This window comes from Mastomys coucha, unplaced genomic scaffold (assembly GCF_008632895.1).
Source record: "Mastomys coucha isolate ucsf_1 unplaced genomic scaffold, UCSF_Mcou_1 pScaffold17, whole genome shotgun sequence".
Taxonomy (NCBI): domain Eukaryota; kingdom Metazoa; phylum Chordata; class Mammalia; order Rodentia; family Muridae; genus Mastomys; species Mastomys coucha.
The window spans coordinates 23,928,344-23,947,873 of NW_022196899.1; the positions used below are offsets into that span (position 1 = coordinate 23,928,344).

The following is a 19,530-nucleotide window of genomic DNA, read 5'->3' on the forward strand; positions in this document are numbered from 1 at the left end:
CTTAAATGTTTTCATGGTCTTGATTCAAGGTTTTGACTCGAACATTCTGTACCTACAGCCAGTGATCACTGGAAAGTAGTAACTGTCAAATTTTATGTTTATTCTCTTGAAATAAATTTGTTTCAACAATTACCAGCAAGAGATATCATATTTCCACACGTATAAAACATGCACAGAAGCATTCAAGAAAGCTCACACATAAAGTAACTCTTTCCCAGAAAAACTTAAAAAAAAATGATGCTTAGCAATTTGATCTTATAATCCTGTAAGACTCAAATTGAGTAAAGTCTTGCTTGAAAGGGTAAAGGGTTACAAAGTTTGCCCTTAAAATGTACTTAGAAATCTTGGCACATCTGTGAGAAGGGGGCGTGCTACTTTATTGACAAACACTGGCTACCAGGTTCTTTCAGGTTCAGAGTTGTCCCGGCCCTCTCCTCTGTTTCCCATACTCGGCAGGCAGACACACATAGAAGTCAAGCCCCGAGATAACTGAGGAAGATACAGCAGTGAGTGAGCATGTTTCCCAAGGATGGGGGGTTTCATCTGCAGGAAGGTTAACACAGCCATTGGTGTGAGAGGAAGTCAGAGGACGTGCTCATAGTTCATGGGAACCAGCAATGCAGGATGGGCCACATTCAATTTAGTTTCCTCTGCGGGCTTAAAATAGAGCCATTGTAAATTATGTCAGTCTTTCTCAAATCATGAAAATGATTGTTAAAAGGGTCTCCCAATACACAATGCGCATTGTTGTGTGGCTTTGATGTGTGAATGATGAGAGTGCATGATATAATACTGATGAAATAGTGGGAGAACAACTCCAGCCCTTCCCCACGGGGAGAGGGGAGAAAAGGGAAGAGTGTAGATGTGGGGAAGGCTGTTTACCCTGTCTTGGTACATATAGTGGAGAATGTTTTAAATGCTCTGAAGTGTTTGTGCTAAACATATCTTTAATTTTTCAAACTCTGCTAGTGTTAGGAAGCAGGTGGGAGAAGCAATGCATTCTGGGCTTGTGTCTTTTCCATAAATATTTAAACACACACATATTGTGAAAAATATTGTGCAGTGGGGGGTGGGGTGGGTGGGAAATATTTACATTCTCTGTGTGAAATATTTGTGCTGCTTCGTAGACATTTGTCAGGTTGGACGCCTTGCTTTGGAATTTAGTAAAATGGCGTTTTCTGTGTTCCAAGCATCCAGATCGCTGACTCCCAACTTCTGGCTTCCTAATTGAAACTATTCTGGGTAAACCACTTGTGATACTTGCTGAATCCAGAAGCAATTGTCATAAAGCCTGAGACTCTTTTTTGTTGTTTGCACACAGGTGAGGTCTGCCATAAATCCTATACTCAGTTTTCAAACCTTTGTCGTCATAAGCGCATGCATGCTGATTGCAGAACCCAAATCAAGTGCAAAGACTGTGGACAAATGTTCAGCACTACGTCTTCCTTAAATAAACACAGGAGGTTTTGTGAGGGCAAGAACCATTTTGCGGCAGGTGGATTTTTTGGCCAAGGCATTTCACTTCCTGGAACCCCAGCTATGGATAAAACGTCCATGGTTAATATGAGTCATGCCAACCCGGGCCTGGCTGACTATTTTGGCACCAATAGGCATCCTGCTGGTCTTACCTTTCCAACAGCTCCTGGATTTTCCTTTAGCTTTCCTGGTCTGTTTCCTTCGGGCTTGTACCACAGGCCTCCTTTGATACCCGCTAGTCCTCCTGTTAAAGGACTATCAAGTACCGAACAGTCAAACAAATGTCAAAGTCCCCTCTTGACACATCCTCAGATACTGCCAGCTACACAGGATATTTTGAAGGCACTATCTAAACACCCACCTATAGGGGACAATAAGCCAGTGGAACTGCTGCCCGAGAGGTCCTCTGAAGAGAGGCCCCTTGAGAAAATCAGTGACCAGTCAGAGAGTAGTGACCTTGATGATGTCAGTACACCAAGTGGCAGTGACCTGGAAACAACCTCGGGCTCTGATCTGGAAAGTGACCTTGAAAGTGATAAAGAGAAATGTAAAGAAAATGGTAAAATGTTCAAAGACAAAGTAAGCCCTCTGCAGAATCTGGCTTCAATAAATAATAAGAAAGAATACAACAATCATTCCGTTTTCTCAGCATCTGTAGAGGAGCAAACCGCGGTGTCAGGAGCTGTGAATGATTCTATAAAGGCTATTGCGTCTATTGCTGAAAAATACTTTGGTTCCACAGGACTGGTGGGGCTACAAGACAAAAAAGTTGGAGCGTTACCTTACCCTTCCATGTTTCCCCTCCCATTTTTTCCAGCATTCTCTCAATCAATGTACCCATTTCCTGATAGAGACTTGAGGTCATTACCTTTGAAAATGGAACCCCAGTCACCAAGTGAAGTCAAGAAACTGCAGAAGGGAAGCTCTGAGTCCCCTTTTGACCTCACCACGAAGAGAAAGGATGAGAAGCCCTTGACTTCAGGCCACTTGAAGCCTCCAGGAACACCAACCACAAGCCAAGACCAGCCCCTGGATCTAAGTATGGGCAGTAGGAGTAGAGCCAGTGGGACAAAGTTGACTGAGCCTCGAAAAAACCATGTATTTGGAGAAAAGAAAGGAAGCAACATGGAAACAAGGCCATCTTCAGATGGCTCCTTGCAGCATGCCAGGCCCACTCCCTTCTTCATGGACCCCATTTATAGGTAAGGATGATGGGAAGAGACAGTGGATGAGACAGATGTGTGAAGCACGGGTTGTATGCTATGTTATCCCAGATCCTCTATGATTTCCCAGATCTCCTTCTTCTCTTCCTCTTCTTCCTCCTCCTCCTCTTTCTCCTCCTCCTCCTCTTCCTCCTCCTCCTCCTCCTTCAGATTATGAGGTTTAATCCCATGAAGTCATATTTTTAAGTTCAGAAATTGATAGATTAAGTTTGGACTTATTTTTGGATGTCTCTGAAATTGAGGTTTTAGGAATAGGCCCATAGGATTTTTTTTTATTTTGACAATACACTTATTTTCAAACATTGTCGGGAGCTGGATAAATATGAGAAAGTCATCTTTAAAGCAAGGCTCCTGAAGGATTAGCACAGATATGTGTGGGCATGTAAATGGGTTGCTTATTTAGAATGATACAAGACCTAGAACAGCCTGTCTTTTCTTTGTTAACTCAATGGTATATATTGGTATATATACTATGTGCATTCTCTTTCTAAATAGATCTCTTAGAATGCCAAGTATGCAAAATATTATCCATAAAATGGATTTCTATTTAGAATGAGAAAGTTGCTTAAAATAAACCGATTTAATCCCATCATTACCTAGTTTCCTTTAGTACGTGTAAACATTCTAGAGGTAAATCATATATGCTTAATAGAATGTGTTTTACACAGTATACTGTAACAGTCACCACCAAAAATGATTTGGCTTTGAAATTTAATTTTCTTTAGCCATCATATTCATTACGCCTTTTACAGACTATAGTAATTTTCAATTTACTCTGTAATTCAAATTCTAAATGGTCTCAAGAATTTGTGGTACATGTGGACTTTTTATTGAACTTATTAAAGGTAGGATCATTTTCAAAGTGTTTCTTAATGAAAAGACTTGTTGCTGCTCTTTCATTCAGTAATACTGATGGTTAGCCTCCAGTTTAATCAGTGCTTGATCCAAAAGTCCTTGTCAGTGTCTTTTTCTAAAGTTTGCTAGTATGCTAAAGGCTGTCTCTATTTCAACAAGAGAAACAGAAGAGCCCAGTACAAAAGACATGGCAACACAGGCTTAATCCTTGAATTCGGGAGGCTGAGGCAGGGGCATCACAAGTTTGAGGATTACTGAGCCTATGTAAAAAGACCATATCTGGGGGAAAAGGGAGACAATCTAAAATGTCCTTGTGCTACCATTGGTCATGTTTCAGCACTGATAGAATACCCATTGTATTCCTCTTCATCACCTCTGACCTTCCTCAGCCCATGTCTGCTGACTTCAGTTTTACGGCTCCAGACCTTTCATTTTATAAAAGGCAAAGTCTCATGAAAAACCCTAAAACCCTAGTGCTAGTGCCAGGCCCCAGGTGCAGCTTAGCCTTGCAGCCTCCAGAATTTTCATCCTGAAATGGGCCTCTTCTTGCCTATTTCAGTAAGTAAAATAATACATCTAAAATGCAGTATGAATAAAATTTCATGAGCTCACAGCTATTATGTTTCAATAGCATTTTCAAAATTTGTTCTTGACATGGGCCTCAAACTCTCCACACAGCCAAAATTGACCTTTAGCTCTTGACCCCTTCTTTCATTTCCCAAGTGTTCCCTAAGTCTGGCTTTCAATCACAGTTTAAATGTGCACTTACTTAACTTTTCTTAGAAGGTAATTGCCAATAGCTGGTAAAAATGAGTCCATCTTACTTCACTTCTCTGTATGCCTAAGTGCAAATAGGATGTGGAGCATGTTTAAGGTTTATTCTGTTCTCCAAACTTACTTCCTGCCTTCCTTTGACAGAGAGATAGAGACTATTTGAACATTTATATACCCATCTCACACATACGTTGTATATAAATGTGCCCGTCTTGAATATCTGCACAGTGCCTAGCTAATTTGGAAGTTCTCTTGCACCCATTTGGCAGATTTATGATAACTAGAATGGATATTTAAGATGGGGTAGTTTTTGTTAGAACATGAATTAAATTAAATCATCCTAGTTTTCACCAACCATTTCAAACTCATCTGTTCTTTGTGCTCCATCTGAATCAGAAGAGTCCTAGCATTGTAAAGACTCCTGTAACTCAGTGACTGCACATTTCAAATTCCCTTTCCACCCTAGTCATTGAGTAGAAGTTTTCCATTATCAAGAGGACTTTCTCCCTTTGAGGACATAGAAGTGCCTGGTGTATCCTTTCCCAGGGGGAAGTCTCCTTGTAAGTGTGTCCCAGTGAAAACTTCCATTGGCTTTGCTCCACTGAGTGACACTGGCTGTCCTGGGATTGAGATACAAGACTGACTCTCCCAAATCTGATTTTAACCTTTCAGAGTAGAGAAAAGAAAGCTAACTGACCCGCTTGAAGCTTTGAAAGAAAAATACTTGAGACCTTCTCCAGGATTCTTGTTTCACCCACAAGTAAGTACTTTGGATTTGAGATTTCAAGCTTGTAAACTAACTTGTTGATCCTGAGAAGCAGGTGCAGTGGATTGAAAGAAACTTTAAGAACACTAGGATTTCCTATGACGCTGCCGTGGAAGAACACAGGAAATTCTAGCAAGCCTAAAACCCATCCTTTTTAAAAGAAAAAGTCATCAGTATATGTGTAAAAATAACATAGCTTGGGTGTTAAATTATTATGTGCCTTAACTGTACATTGAGCTAAAGTGCGTGTTGGAACAAATGGGACTCAGCTAAGGAAATAAATATTGAAGTCGTCTTTTGTGTTTAAAGTTTCCTGATACAAAGATATGGATCACACTGTGACTCGTCCCAACCTCTTGAAGGTCACTCCTGTCCTTTTAGTGCTTAGATAAAAACAGGAAATGAGTCTACCTGACAAGTTGTTACCATAGAGGGTGAAGGAATTTTTCTAGACACCACTGGGCATTCCAGCAAAGGTCTGTAATTGCACAAGAATTCACCACAGTACACAGAGCTATTTACTGAATGGAGCCAGGCCCATTTATCAAAAAACATACAGTTTCTCTTTGCAAAGGGTTATACTGAACAGTGCTTCATCTCTGGGTTGCCACCCATCTAATTTTCTTCTTTGAAGACTGGTTTACATATTAATCCACAGCTAGAGAGTTATATTGAAAGTGCAAACATAATGTCTGGATCCGCTTTTAAAACTCACATTTCATTTTGTTGTGCTTTGTGTTTAAATGATACAAGCTCTGGTCTTTAAAGACACCAAAGATTTTAAGAAAGTACCTGACAATTTAGTACCTACATTTGTTCTGTTATATTATATCCAAGTCGTAAATAATAGTCCTCTAAGTAAACTAGTGAAAATCTCTTCCATTTATGTAGCAAATGCATTAATTTGTTTTGGGATAAGAATCTTACCGTTTCTCTTGTGTTCTTACTTTTTCAATTGTCTCCCTTAATACTGAAACAAGTCTGGGAGAACATAAATCCAAACATCTGTTTTAGTTATACAGAAAAACTTATTTTTGTTTCAAAATTCTCACTCTAATCTAAATTGAAAAAATATATGCTTAGGTATCAAAAATTCCAGAAACATTCCACCATGGATTTTATATAGGAAAGTTAAAGACTGATACTGTTTACATAACCCCTTCATGGAAAGAGCCGAGTGCTGAAGCAGTGAATATTTATCTGTAAATATTTGATATTTATACTGACCTAATAACACTTGTAAGGGTTCACAGGCTAATAAGCCTAGATACAAAATGCCCTATGTTTCAGATATTGCATAAAAATACAATTCTCTTGAAGTTTTCTTTTCTAATTATAAACAAAAGCACACAAGAGTCTATATTATCATATATATTTAATAATAGTGATCAGATTGCTTGCCTATTTTTATTATATAAAACTTTAATTAAGTTAATTAAGCACAAAAAGCTGAGTGTTACAGGGCATGATATAATGAAGAAAATAGGAATGGGTTTTAGAGTCTTTGAGCTGTTTCTTCTATCTGGCTGTTAGTTTTCTTATCTATAAAAATTTTCTGAGCATGCTGATTTCAAGGTGCCCATGGCCTCTAAAAAAAAAAAGAAAATATGACCAGCCTTGGTAATTGTGCCACTTAATAAAATGGTTAAGTTCATTTACCAATAATTACATGTCTGTAGGACTGTGTTATAAATGTGAAATTTATTTATATTAAATAAGAGAATATGAGGAAATGTTATATTTTAATATTCTCAAAGGTAACAATGAGTACAACAGATAAAAGATGTGCCCATTGCTCCCAGCACCTTGATGGCCCCTCCTGAAGACCCTCTCAGGCATGCTGTAGGATCTTAGGGGCAGGGTTATTTCCTTTGTATCCACAGTGTCACATTTTGGTGTGTAGACTGCCTATTGCTATGAGTTAGAACCCAGTAATGACAACAAAAACTAGTTTGCAGTACTTAGTGTGTCCTAGATCCTACAAATTGGAGTGGATGCCTGCCATTCTGGATTCAGTCTCTGTATAATGTCAATATCATATGTGGTGGGCGGTAGGGACTGCCCCAGGAGACTTTGGAGGAAGAGAGGTATAAATATATACCTCTGAATATAGATATTCAGGGTGCCTAATTCCCAAAGCTATTTCCCAAGGCCAGTGAAGCACTGTTTAAAGTGCCTTTCCTGCAGTTTTAGTGAGCAATACTCAGTAGGTGAATTCCTGGGATACATGCAGGAGAAGCTCAAGTCTGCCTTCAAGTTCACTATCTTTAGAGAGGTTTGTTCTTTCAGAAAACTTTGCTCATGTCCCAAATGTTAGGCGTTTTGTTTGTTTGCTTGCTTGTTTGTCTTTTGTTTTTGTATTCTATCAATTCCATTCTAACCTCAACTAATAAAACCAAGGGTTTGGGATTAGGAGTAACTGTGCCACAAAGTGTTTTTTAAAATTTATAATTAGCAAAAGTGCTTTGTTTTTTGAGGAAGATTGTTTAGCTCTTTGTATGTAATAGGAGAGCATATGGCTTTACAGGGTGGCTATAAATTGCAAGGTTTACAAAAAGGGTGTATTTGACATTGTGCCTGGCCTCTGAAAGGACCTAATGGAGATCCTTAGAAATGGATACACAGGTCTCCCATGGTAAGGATAAAGTCACTGCAGGAAGCATCTCATGTCATGGTCTACTTTCCAAGCCATGGCTTCCCCATATACCTTGGGCTGTTTAGAAAGGTGGTTATTGTGCTCTTGGCATGACCTTACTATGTGGATGCTATAAGTCTACACAGAAAGGGTAGCCCCTGCTATCAGGGATTTCCACAATTTAACAGCTAAACAAATGCTTAGATAAGACCATTTAAAGACTCTTCCCATTTAAAGTTCATTGAAACGCGTAGCAGTTGCTGACGTTCACTGTCTGTCTTTCACACAACAAAGAGGATATCACATTCTAAGATATCAGATTTCTATTGGCACATTTTCTCAGGTGCTTTAGAAAACTGTGAAGACATATACCAACCTTGTGGTTAATGACATGCCACGAGGAAGCCAAGTTTTACATTATTTTAAACATAATCCCTCCATACAACTCAGTCTTTAGACAATAATAAGAGAATAAGTCAATACATATTTAGTGAATTTTACTGAAAGACTGTTAGCCTATCTTACTGCTTATAGCATTACAATGTTTTAAATTATGCCAAAGTATTTAGGGCATGCTCACATATGTCCAAATTGAGAGATAAGTCTACGTTTCTCCACTCAGTTCTTGAAGAAGCAATTTGTGCTATCAGGCCATTTGGAAAACTCTTCAGCTTTTGCTTCTCTTCATCAGATCAAGAAGGTAGTTGACTAACAGGAGTAGTGAGCACTGTAGATGTTCTCCCTGGATACACAGTTGAGGATTATCCATTGTTCTTTAGATTGAAAAAGAAAGCAAGGCCACTAAGAGATAAGGTAGAGAGAGTGTGTCTCTGGATGATACCACAGACTGCCCACTTCTCTAGTTCCTGGTCAGGGCATCTTCATTCATGTCAGAGATCATTGGGAATGAAGTAATCATTGGTGATTATACCCATGTCAAAGTGGCTCTGCTCCATGGTTTGATTTTCCTGTACTTTTGATATTGTTCTTGGTTATTTTCACACATCTGATGTTTTTCATCAATATCAAAGACCTTTTGCCTAAGCTTTCTCTTTTATTCACTTGCTTCCATTGCCTGACCATATAGCTACTACATTTCAAGGAGCTGAGGGTAACTAACATATTCCAGGCTGTCGCTTACACACTGTTGTGGGAAACCACACATGTTCTTTGTCTTTTATATTCTATTTTGCTTTCCTATTGCCATATTTCTTACTTGTCACCAAGCTTATGCAAGCATGGAATGTTTCTACTAACTGGTATTTTCAAGGGCATAAACTTCAGCCTTTGGTGGAGCATCTCAGCCATGGAAGCTTTCCCTGAAGACTGTGACCATAATTGTCACAAATAACTATAACATTTTTATTCATTCGTCCATATTCTGTATTCTGAGGACCAATAACCCAAGTTCCTTACTACCAAGCATGGGATTCCAAACAACAGCAATTTCAACAAAAGAATTATCTTTTGTGATGTAATCATTCCCATTATAGTAAATGCCTTATTTTCCTTATTACTGATGTGATAGAAATACAACAGACTGGATTATGGTAGGGAATTGCCTTAAATGAAATGAGAACAGAATTTGGGAAATTTGGGACCATAGCTTTGTAGTGAATAATAAAAAGGAAGGCTCCCCTGCCTGATTATGGATTCCATAGATACAGTAGGTAGCTTTTTTAGAGTGATGGTCATTCTGGCTTCTAACCAACTTTGGTTCGATAACTAATTTGAGGAAGGAGAGAAAACTCATCAGTTTTATACATAGATTTAATTTCACTTCTAGAACTTTTACTTAAGATAGAGTTACATGATAAGTAAAAATTATCATATTAGAATAAATGCTCATTTCTCAGAGGAGAGATTGCAGTAAAGATCCAACACAGAAGTAATTTTCTGTTTCTGTTTCAATTTTGCTACCAGTTCCCACTACCTGACCAGAGAACATGGGTAAGTTCCTTATATTTTTGACTAAAGTAATGTAGCATTAAAGAGAATAGATCTTATTCTGAATGCTGGGCAGACACAAATCTGGAGCTGTCCATGACGTAATAGGGTGAAGCACACAATTTCCCTGCTCACCCAACACAGAATATTCTCAGTAGAAAGGGGCATTTAATAAGCTGAAAATAACTTATGCAATAACTTTATTTGCTAAGTCACACCCATTCCACATAATTATACTTTGATATTTGTGTACTTATATAGACTCTATACTGGGAGTTTTGAAATGAATCATTAAGTGAAACCATTATTATTTGGGGATAACATATCACAGATATTTTTTTATAAAGCCTCAAGCAGTGTAATACCTGAACTTGTGTAGAAACACAGGCTGACTCTGAGTTCCAGTTTCTCTATCCCGAGTCAGAAATTTCTCCTGCTGTTTGGAGACAGATAAAAATCTAAACTTTTGTACCTAAGTACTGAATGGGATTTTCAGAATTAGGTCTCATTTCAGTAACTTTTTGCTGTGATGTATAAGTAAATCTGGTTTCAGTTCATGAAGCAAGGGATAAGCTTATTTCTTTTATGTAGGAAGTTGTTCATGGAAGAAAGAATCTTCCCTGAAATAGAACTTGGTGGATGGGTAACATGCATTTCAAATTTTCATATAAATGTCTATGTGTCTACATTTTCACTAAAAATGGCCTGCTTCAGAGGGATACAGACAACCTTGGCATAGTCTGGATATCCTAGAGTCATATTTTTACCACCTAAACTCAATTAGATAGACTATATTAACACTTATTTATTTCTTGTAATTTTTCTTTACCATGAGTTTCTCCATTTTTTTTTCTGTTATGGAATATATATGAGGAATTGTAAATTCACTATTGTTGAACATTTAAGTTGATTAATTTCATTTTTTATAAAGCATAAAAATATTTATTAGCAGTCAGGGAAGAGCATGAGAGATGGTGGGGGTGGTGGTGAGAAAACATGCAAGCCCCTACTTTAATCATGCTAAGCTGTACAATGGTGGGGCTTTCCTTGGAATATTCTGGCCAGTACTTTCTGAATTTCTCTTCTCTCTTCTCCAGCAAAGGTCTGTTCTGAGCCTCATGTCTTAGTTTTCTTATCCTTCCTTGGGTACAGTTTGACTTTGACACTCACCATATCGTTATCTGCTTAAAGCTCATTATGCTTACCACTGTGCTTGTCATGGCACCCATCGGCCAAACTGCTGACCAGCTAGGCTTCCTCTCTGCATTACCACTGTAATGTCTGAAAATACTTCGTTCCACCAAGTCAGTTTTCAAGGCTGCAATTTACACTTGTGTTATTAAGTTGATACTTGTGATAAATACTAAAGACGTGGGCTTATAATTCTTGATGGCAAATAAACTCAGTGATTTTGTCATCATGACTGTTAAACTTGATTTACCAGTGAGATAAACATAAAATATGAGTATTTACTTCTCCCTCAAATGACCATGGTTTTGAGGTTTCTCAAGATTATCAAGTAAACAAATATAGAAATCTACTGACTCCACGAACTTTCCCATCCTGTTGTTTATGAATAGTTAGTTGTTTTATGATAAAGTCATATGTAATCTAATTGGGAATCATTAGTTCACATAATTCATTGTGTGCTTGGACAGATATATTATTTCCCATAATCAGGTTATCACTTTAATAGTTTTGATGAGAAACTTTCCAGGACTTCAATAATTGTCACTCAGATAATAAATATGAACCTAAGTGCTTACGTCCATGTTGGTGGATTTTTTTTAAGTTACTTAACTCTATTTGATGAGGTGCATAGATACAGTTTGGTGTAGGAGCTAGGGAATTGTGTCTAAATAGTTTGTGTCAATATAAAGTTAATAGCCTCTTGGGGACTGGACGGGAGAGAAATAACTTCCTTCTCCAGACATCTGGCTGTCTGATACTATCAACAACTATTATATATATGCAAATAAAATGAATACTTTATTGGAAAAAGCTCTCTTCTTTGCTGATCTTAGATTAGTTGAAGATTTAATGGGTCATATGAAAATGTACTACTAGAACATACAGTGGGTACTTTCTTTCCTTTAGTTTCCCTGAATTTTTCAATTGTATTTCAGTTTTCTTTTTATTGGATTTTTTTCTAATTAAATAATATAAATTACATCTAGCCATATTCTACTATTTTTTTTGGTTTTTTTTTTTTTGAGACAGGGTTTCTCTGTGTAGCCTTGGCTGTCCTGGAACTCACTCTGTAGACCAGGATGGCCTCAAACTCAGAAATCCACCTGCCTCTGCCTCTCAAGTGCTGGGATTAAAGGCGTGCGCCATCACTAGCCAACATATTCTACTATATTAATCTCATTTTATCTTGACTTAAAAATACCAAGTTGCATCACTTCTTTGTCTTTTGGGTAAGATCAAGTGTAAAATACTGTGTCTCTAGGCTGTGGTGACTTATACCTTTAATACCAGAACTAGAGAGGCAGAGGCAGGCTGAGTTCTATGAGTTCAAAGCCAGCCTGGCCTACAGAGCAAGTTCCAGGACAGCCAAAGCCACACAGAGAAATCTTGTCTTGAAAAACCAAAAATAAATAAATAAATAAGTAAATAAATACATATAAATCAGACTTTAAAGTCAATATCACAATGTACTATTTCTATATAAGATAGATATATTTCTTCTGGAAGAATATCACAAGTCAGACCAGATAGAAGGAGAAAGCTGAAGCTTTTTAACCCATATTAAGTAACCCTGTAAGGTATGGTTCAGATCATCATTGGTCACAGATTTGCTAGATTAGACTAAGCACCAACTACATGGTATCTAAATTGCCTCTCTCTGTGTTCAAACAAGGATGTTTAGTTACTTTGGCTGAGAGCAAGTGATGCAAGAGCGAATCTCATGAAGAGGAAAGGAAGGTGGAATGAGAGCTAGGTGTCTAACTAGCTGAGCAGCACCTCTCTCTCTCTCTCTTTCTGTGTGTGTGTGTGTGTGTGTGCATGTGTGTTTGTGTCTGTGTGACTGTGTGCATATGTGTATGTTTGTGTGAGAGTGTGTGTTTATGTGTATATGTATATGTGTGTGTGCATGTATGTAGATGAGTATATATGTATATATATATATTTATGTGTGAGCGTGTTGTGTACATGTACATGCATATGCTTCCATGTATGTTTAATTCTTGTAGCTATCCTTTGCTCAGCTTCCATAGTCTGCTTTTCTCTTCTCCATTCCAATTTTATCCTCTTTTCATTTGACCCCAGAAGTCAAAGCTGGGTGCGGCTTTTAAGAGAAACAATTGGGTAATGTCTATTCTTTTTCCTACTGTCTGTGAGAGTATCACCCTGCGGCTATTGAGTCCATAATATATTTTCTTAGTTCTTGATGTTTTTCCCACATTGAGACTGTTGGAGGTGGCATAAGCACACTGATCTCTCTTCAAAAGGATCTAGCTATTAGCAGCTCCTAAAGCAAGACACATTTCTCAACAGCCAATTGCTCTCAAATAACTCAAAGGACTTATAGTTTCTGTGTGCTAAAGATGAAAGCTGAGAATAATAACAGTCCTGAGTAGGCTGCTTTCCATAAAAGAGGAAAAGTGTTTCTAACAAGATGCATTGCTGCTGCAATCTGAGTGTGTGCAAGACAGACATACAAATTATTTAAAATTACTTGGTAATGAAGCATTACCCAAATGTTAAATGTACATAAATAAAGTATTTATTATCACCACCCATGCACCCACTGTTCTGCCCTCTGAATTCGTGAGAACACTGCGACCCTTCTCTTGCTTCTGACTGCTTGTCAGATTGCAGACCAGAGGTTATTTTTCACTCAGATAATTTATTCCATGGTAGATAGATTATCAAAATGATTTTCTGCAAGGAACAATTAGGAGGAATAAATGCAAATAAAATAGCATCATAAACTATTTCTGAATTGATTTTTAATAAATAAACTGAACATGAAAACACTGGCTGGAAGCGGGTAACGACTGTGTTCAGCAGGGACAGACTTTCCACCAAGCACTCCAACCAGCGTCATCATTCCCTATCTTTGCCCTGTGATCAGTATGTGTCGAAATCCTTCATAGTGACAAATGTGCTGTCCACTTGCATCTGTGGAGAATGTTTTAGCTGCTGAGTGATTATGAATCAAACCCTTGAGCTTAGAGCCCTCACTGCCTCCCAATGTGCTCACATTTGTCGTCTGGCGAGTAAATGTATCTTGACTTTCCTCTGAGATATTTTTTTTTTATGTGCTGTGTTTGATGAAAGACACTTGGCAAATTGGCAGTGGTACCCTGTACATTGTAATTTGTAACCAGCATTAGGAGTCCGGGCATGAAATGAGAGGGCAGGTTCCAGGATAAAGAGGAAAGAGAGAGAGCTAACTAGAACATGAATAGTCATTTGAAGAATTAAACTTACAACATACTCTTTGTGAGAAGAAACTAATATTTGGGATTTTGGCTTTAGGTTCTGAAATTTATGGTATTCTGTCTAGCTATCCATCCAGAAAAAAATCATATCTTGTTACTTATCCTTTTGAGCAAAAAACATATTTGAGTTTTCTTTTTAACTTGATCTTGTAAAGTACATCTCTTGATGTCTCATTAGAAAAAATAAAGTGTGCTTTTCATTGGCCGGTTGTTTGAATTTGCAGTTACTACCTAGATCCTTGAGTCTACCACCAAAACTCTTTGAGACATATGCAGAGTGCCTATGAAGTACTTTTAGTTGGTATTTCTTTGGTAATTTAGCACTCCGAGAAACAACCTATCAAGATGGCCTGAATATCTGTGTCTGTTCAAAACTTTGTAGTACATAGTTCCCAAATAAAATATGTGCACCAAGAAAACAACATTTGAGGAAAGCTGAAGAAAAAAGGAGAATCCATGTAATCATAGATGATAAAAACCAGACTAAGTTGAAAAGACAATATGGTCCTCTAAACATGAGTCCTTCACACATGCCATTGGGTGGATGATAAACAAACCATGTGCATCAGTTAGAGTCTGGCAAGAGTGTGTGTTGGAGTGGGAACTTCTCTCTTATACAAGAAATCCATTCCACATGAAGTTATCTGAAGACACCACAAACTCATTTAAACTAAGTTTGTTCAGAACAATGACCATTTCATCAAAATTCCTTGTATATGATTCCCCTTAAAATTTTGTATTGTCCAGATACTAATTTAATATGGCATTAGGAAGTATAGTTTTTACACATTGAACTTTTGTTTCTGGATAACATACAGTTTGCTTAAGCTGTACCCTTTGAAGACTATGCTCTTTCTTGCTGTTCGCGCTTCTCATGGAACACCATGGCTCTTATATTCTTAATTACTTATGCATACTGAGTAGCATCTTTCCCTAAAATTTTCAGTTTCTCATTGATAGCATAGTGTTGTCAATTACATAAAGTCTTACTTGGTTTTATTATCTCTGTGGGGTATTCCACTACTCAAATCATATTACTATGATGTAGCCTAGCCGGGTCATTGTGGAAGAAGTGCACCTAGATTAGTTTTTCAAATCCATCAATTGACATATTATTTAGCACTGAAACCCCACAGTCTCTCTCAGAATCTGTTGCATGTATATGTGAAGTCTTCCAGTGTATTAGCAAGAGATTATTGCTGAAGCAAAGATCTCCAACCCTTCACGGTCTGCATTTGTTCTTTTCAGATGTCAGCTATTGAGAACATGGCGGAAAAGCTAGAAAGCTTCGGCGCCCTGAAACCTGAGGCCAGCGAGCTCTTGCAGTCAGTGCCCTCCATGTTCAGCTTCAGAGCTCCTCCCAACACCCTGCCAGAGAACCTGCTGCGGAAGGGGAAAGAACGCTACACCTGCAGGTACTAGGAGCTGAACACCTACCAGCTGTAAAGCTCCCTTTTGTTTTAAAACAGCCTGTTGTTTGCTTTACAAATTAATCTTAATTGGATGTCCCAAAGCAGCCATGATAGATCTCAGCTACTTCAAAGTTGTCCTTTACTTTAAACCACCTTTATAAAAATGGTGGTTTAAAAGATTATTGTTAAAAAACAGTTTTAACACTGACCATTTGCTGGTGAGATGCAGAAATGGTCCATACCCCTTTGGCTTGTCTCACTTGGATAGTTAAGAGTTTTCTTTCACGGAAATTACTATTTTCAAGCAATTGCAGAATACTGCATTTGTTTAGAATCAAGCATATATTTATCAATTGCTGTGGCCCTAATTTTGAATAAAGCTATTTGCAAAGGACAGATGAGGTCCATAAGTGAGCAAAGCTGGTTAACACATTTCTTGATACTCGTCGGGAAAAAGCAAAGCTTCCTTTATGCCTCTACTGTGTTTCCTAATTGTACGTAATAACTTCTCAATCATTTTCAGAAATTTGTACTATCCAATTCATGTGCATCAGTTTCTCTACTCTTTGGACAAACTGCCACTTTCTTTCCTCCCCTCCCCCCCGCAAAAAAAAAATTCCGTGGAAATACCTTAATGATTGAAATCTTAGGGTCTTGTCTGAGCTGTTACCACTCAAGGTATTAGGAGAAGTCGTTGTGTCTGAACTATAAAATGAGTTGAAACATGTGAAATATGTTCACAGATTCACAAATGCTTGTCATCGTTTCCTCTTCTCTGATTCATTTTTGTGAGTGTAAAGATTTGGAGTTAATAAAATAGACTCGTGGGGGTGATTGGGACGAATCCCTCTTTTCATAAACTACTCACTTATGTGTGAACAAACTCAACCAGATCTCCTAATGCAGCCTTTATTTGTAGAGTTATTTATAACTTTAGAATGGCTTTGTTACAAATTGTAAATGCTAGAGACATGTGTTGCATGCAGCATTAATTAAGTCAGGAACAAGCATGTGAGCACTCTGCTGCGGTGGGACAGCCAAATGTGCTGACTTTCTCTTATGGATATCTTTCCTTCAAAGGTACTGTGGCAAGATTTTTCCAAGGTCTGCAAACTTAACACGGCACTTGAGAACTCACACGGGAGAGCAACCTTACAGGTTTGATCGTGGTTTTTCTAAATATCTTGATAAATACTGTAGTAGTCAATGTTCATGAGGTCACAGTGTAATAAGAATTAGTTTGCAACATATTTAAATGTATACTAAAATTTGAGTATATCTACTAGGGTCCAAACTAGGAATGTCTTTTCTTCATCAAATAAGACTTCTTAGTTTTCAGTCTACAAGAACTAGTATAATTTCTCATAGCATATATGCATTTAGAGGATGTTAGCAACCTTTAAAAATCTTTTTTACTTTACTTCTCTCTCTTCTCAACAATCAGTATCATTTTAATTTGCAAAACTCAGAACACTAAAGTGGCTGTCATTCAAGACTCGAGTCTCTGCCAGGAGTTAACATCCAAAATATCTGCTTCCTTCATACAACTAAGTCATCGTCCACAGATCTCAATAGGGGGTTTAAGAAACAAACATCTTGAACCTCAGAAGAAGAAAAAAATATTTAGATTTAGAGATTCAACAGATAGAGTATTCTAGGAAAAGAGCCAGATCTATCAATAGTCTCTTATTCTGTTAAATGCTAAAATTAACCAAACTACACACAGGGCCCAGGTAACTGTAATCTCACTGCTTACAACATAGTGAAAATGGTAAAATGGCTCATTTTAAAGTGCAACTCATTATTTAAAGTGTAATACTTTGGCCTCAGTATTAGAATTCAAGTTAGGATTTCCCCAAGAGTGAATAGAATGTATCTTAAGCAATGTTATAGTTTGATGGTCCTTTAAAATTCTTAACAAGTATGTAATTAGTATAATTATGTTGACCTGAACACTAATTTTTCATTACAATAAACAAATTTATCTTGTTTCAAAGTTATTGTTTACAAACATGATAATGAAATAAAAGGGCATGCAGCAATGGCTCAGCAGCTTGCCACTGGACAGTTCATAAGGCCAGGAGTTTCATTTCAGAAGGATTTGATGCCTCTGGATTCCACAGTCACCTTTAGTCATGGGCATATATCTACTCTCCTATACTTGCATTTAATGTAACATGTAAATCTTAAAAGGAAAGAATGAAAAATGGGAAGGCCTATGCTCATTCAAAGATAATTGTTATTTTAGAAGAAGCTCGGGAAATTTGTGTTTTCCTAACTCCCTTGTTTCTATGAATAAATGTCACTTCCACTTTATATGTGACAAAATGAATTTGGTAAAACAGATCTCTAAGCTATAGAACAATGGGCGTTAGGTAATCTCTCTTTGGAGAATATTTCCAAAGGAAATTCTCCTAGGAATTCTGCTTAAATGGGAAGGTTTCTTCATTCACGTTCATTGTGGCTGAATGCTGTTCCAAGTTGCAGCTCTGATAGCATGCTCTGGTCATTTTGTATTGAATGCAGTAGTTGTATTCTGCTTTGGACATATTGCTGCATTGCTGGAAATCTCAAATTACTTGTATACCTTTTGCATTTTACAAATGGAGGAAAATAAGAAATCAGATCTTGAGGTGGTGACTGTGTTCTGTGAAGTTCAGTTCCCAGGCTGGACTTTCTGTTTTGGGCTTTTACCTCTTATCAGATTTCAAAGCTTTTTTTGGGGGGGAGGGGCTCCTATTGTCATGAAGGCAAACATTAGACAATTTATGCATAATTTTATCAATTAATTAATGTATTAACATCCCAAACACCCCCTCCCTCACAGAGTCCCTCCTCTTATCCTCTGAGAGGGTGAGCCCCCATGGGTATTCTTCCTACCTTGGCATATCAAGTGTCTGCCTGATTAGGCACATCCTCTCCCTCTGAGGACAGACAAGGCAACCATGAAGACTGAGCTGCCTGTCTGCTACATATGTGCTGGGGGCCTCATTCCAGCCTGTGTATGTTCTTTGCCTGGTGGCTCAGACTCTGAAAACTCCCAGGGGTCCAGGTTAGTTGACTCTGTTGGTCTTCATGTGTGGTTCCCAGCCCCATCTCTTCCATAAGTATCCCTGGCCTCTTTCTAATGTTTGACTGTATCTGCATCTGTTTTAGTCTTTAAGAATTTTTGAAACACAAGCTTGATTTGAGCTATCACTTAAATACAAGCTGATACATTGGGATACAAGTCTCCTGGAATTGCAGTCTTCCTGTATAAATTACTATTCCTCTGCAAAGTGTTATTTTGGCTTTCCTGCCTACAAACCTAGTGCTGTGTCTTCTAATGTGTTTACAACACTGTGTCTATATTTACTTTCCAGATGCAAATACTGTGATAGATCCTTCAGCATTTCCTCCAACCTGCAGCGACATGTGCGCAACATCCACAACAAGGAGAAGCCATTTAAGTGTCACTTATGTGACAGATGTTTTGGTCAACAAACCAATCTTGACAGACACCTGAAGAAACACGAGAACGGGAACATGTCTGGTGGGTCCTCAGTGGTGTTATGGGGAAAAGATCACTTATGTTTTTGTCTTGTGTAGTTTTGTCTTCCATTCCATTTTGACACTAAAATCTGATAGTCATCTGGAAGTTCATACCACATTTCCCTTGAGGTTTTGAAACACGTGAATAAAGCAGTCGCTTATGAACCTGACTGTGAAACTCCATGGTCTTGTTTAGGTTTTATTTCCATCCAGCTGGGTTTATCTCAATAGGCAATCCCAAGCAAAGACAGACCTGACCTAGAGTCTGCACAGATACATGAGTTAGAACTTCCTAAATTGCAAAGAATTCTCTTTCCCTCTATTCACAGAATATGTATTCCAAGTACAGCAGGATCCCTGAATATTAACCTAGAGATCATGGTCTCTGGGATAATTTTATATAAGACTAGGGATTGGAAGTGAACACAATCAGAGAAACATGCAAAGGATGAGCATATCT

The 19,530-nt window shown here is 37.9% G+C and overlaps 1 protein-coding gene across 14 annotated transcripts in view; it reads left to right on the forward strand.

The window, feature by feature from the left end:
* Positions 1 to 19,530, forward strand: part of Mecom (MDS1 and EVI1 complex locus) — a 553,659-nt gene that overhangs the window by 523,445 nt on the left and 10,684 nt on the right. For 6 of the 14 annotated variants that reach the window (XM_031376533.1, XM_031376534.1, XM_031376537.1 and 3 more), the window contains 6 exons: positions 1,322 to 2,678; positions 5,001 to 5,088; positions 9,653 to 9,679; positions 15,376 to 15,542; positions 16,620 to 16,697; positions 18,902 to 19,071. In XM_031376533.1, the coding sequence (XP_031232393.1) occupies positions 1,322 to 2,678; positions 5,001 to 5,088; positions 9,653 to 9,679; positions 15,376 to 15,542; positions 16,620 to 16,697; positions 18,902 to 19,071 (1,887 nt within the window). The remainder of the gene's footprint in view (positions 1 to 1,321; positions 2,679 to 5,000; positions 5,089 to 9,652; positions 9,680 to 15,375; positions 15,543 to 16,619; positions 16,698 to 18,901; positions 19,072 to 19,530) is intronic. The other 8 variants (XM_031376535.1, XM_031376536.1, XM_031376541.1 and 5 more) reach the window with 3 other exon arrangements.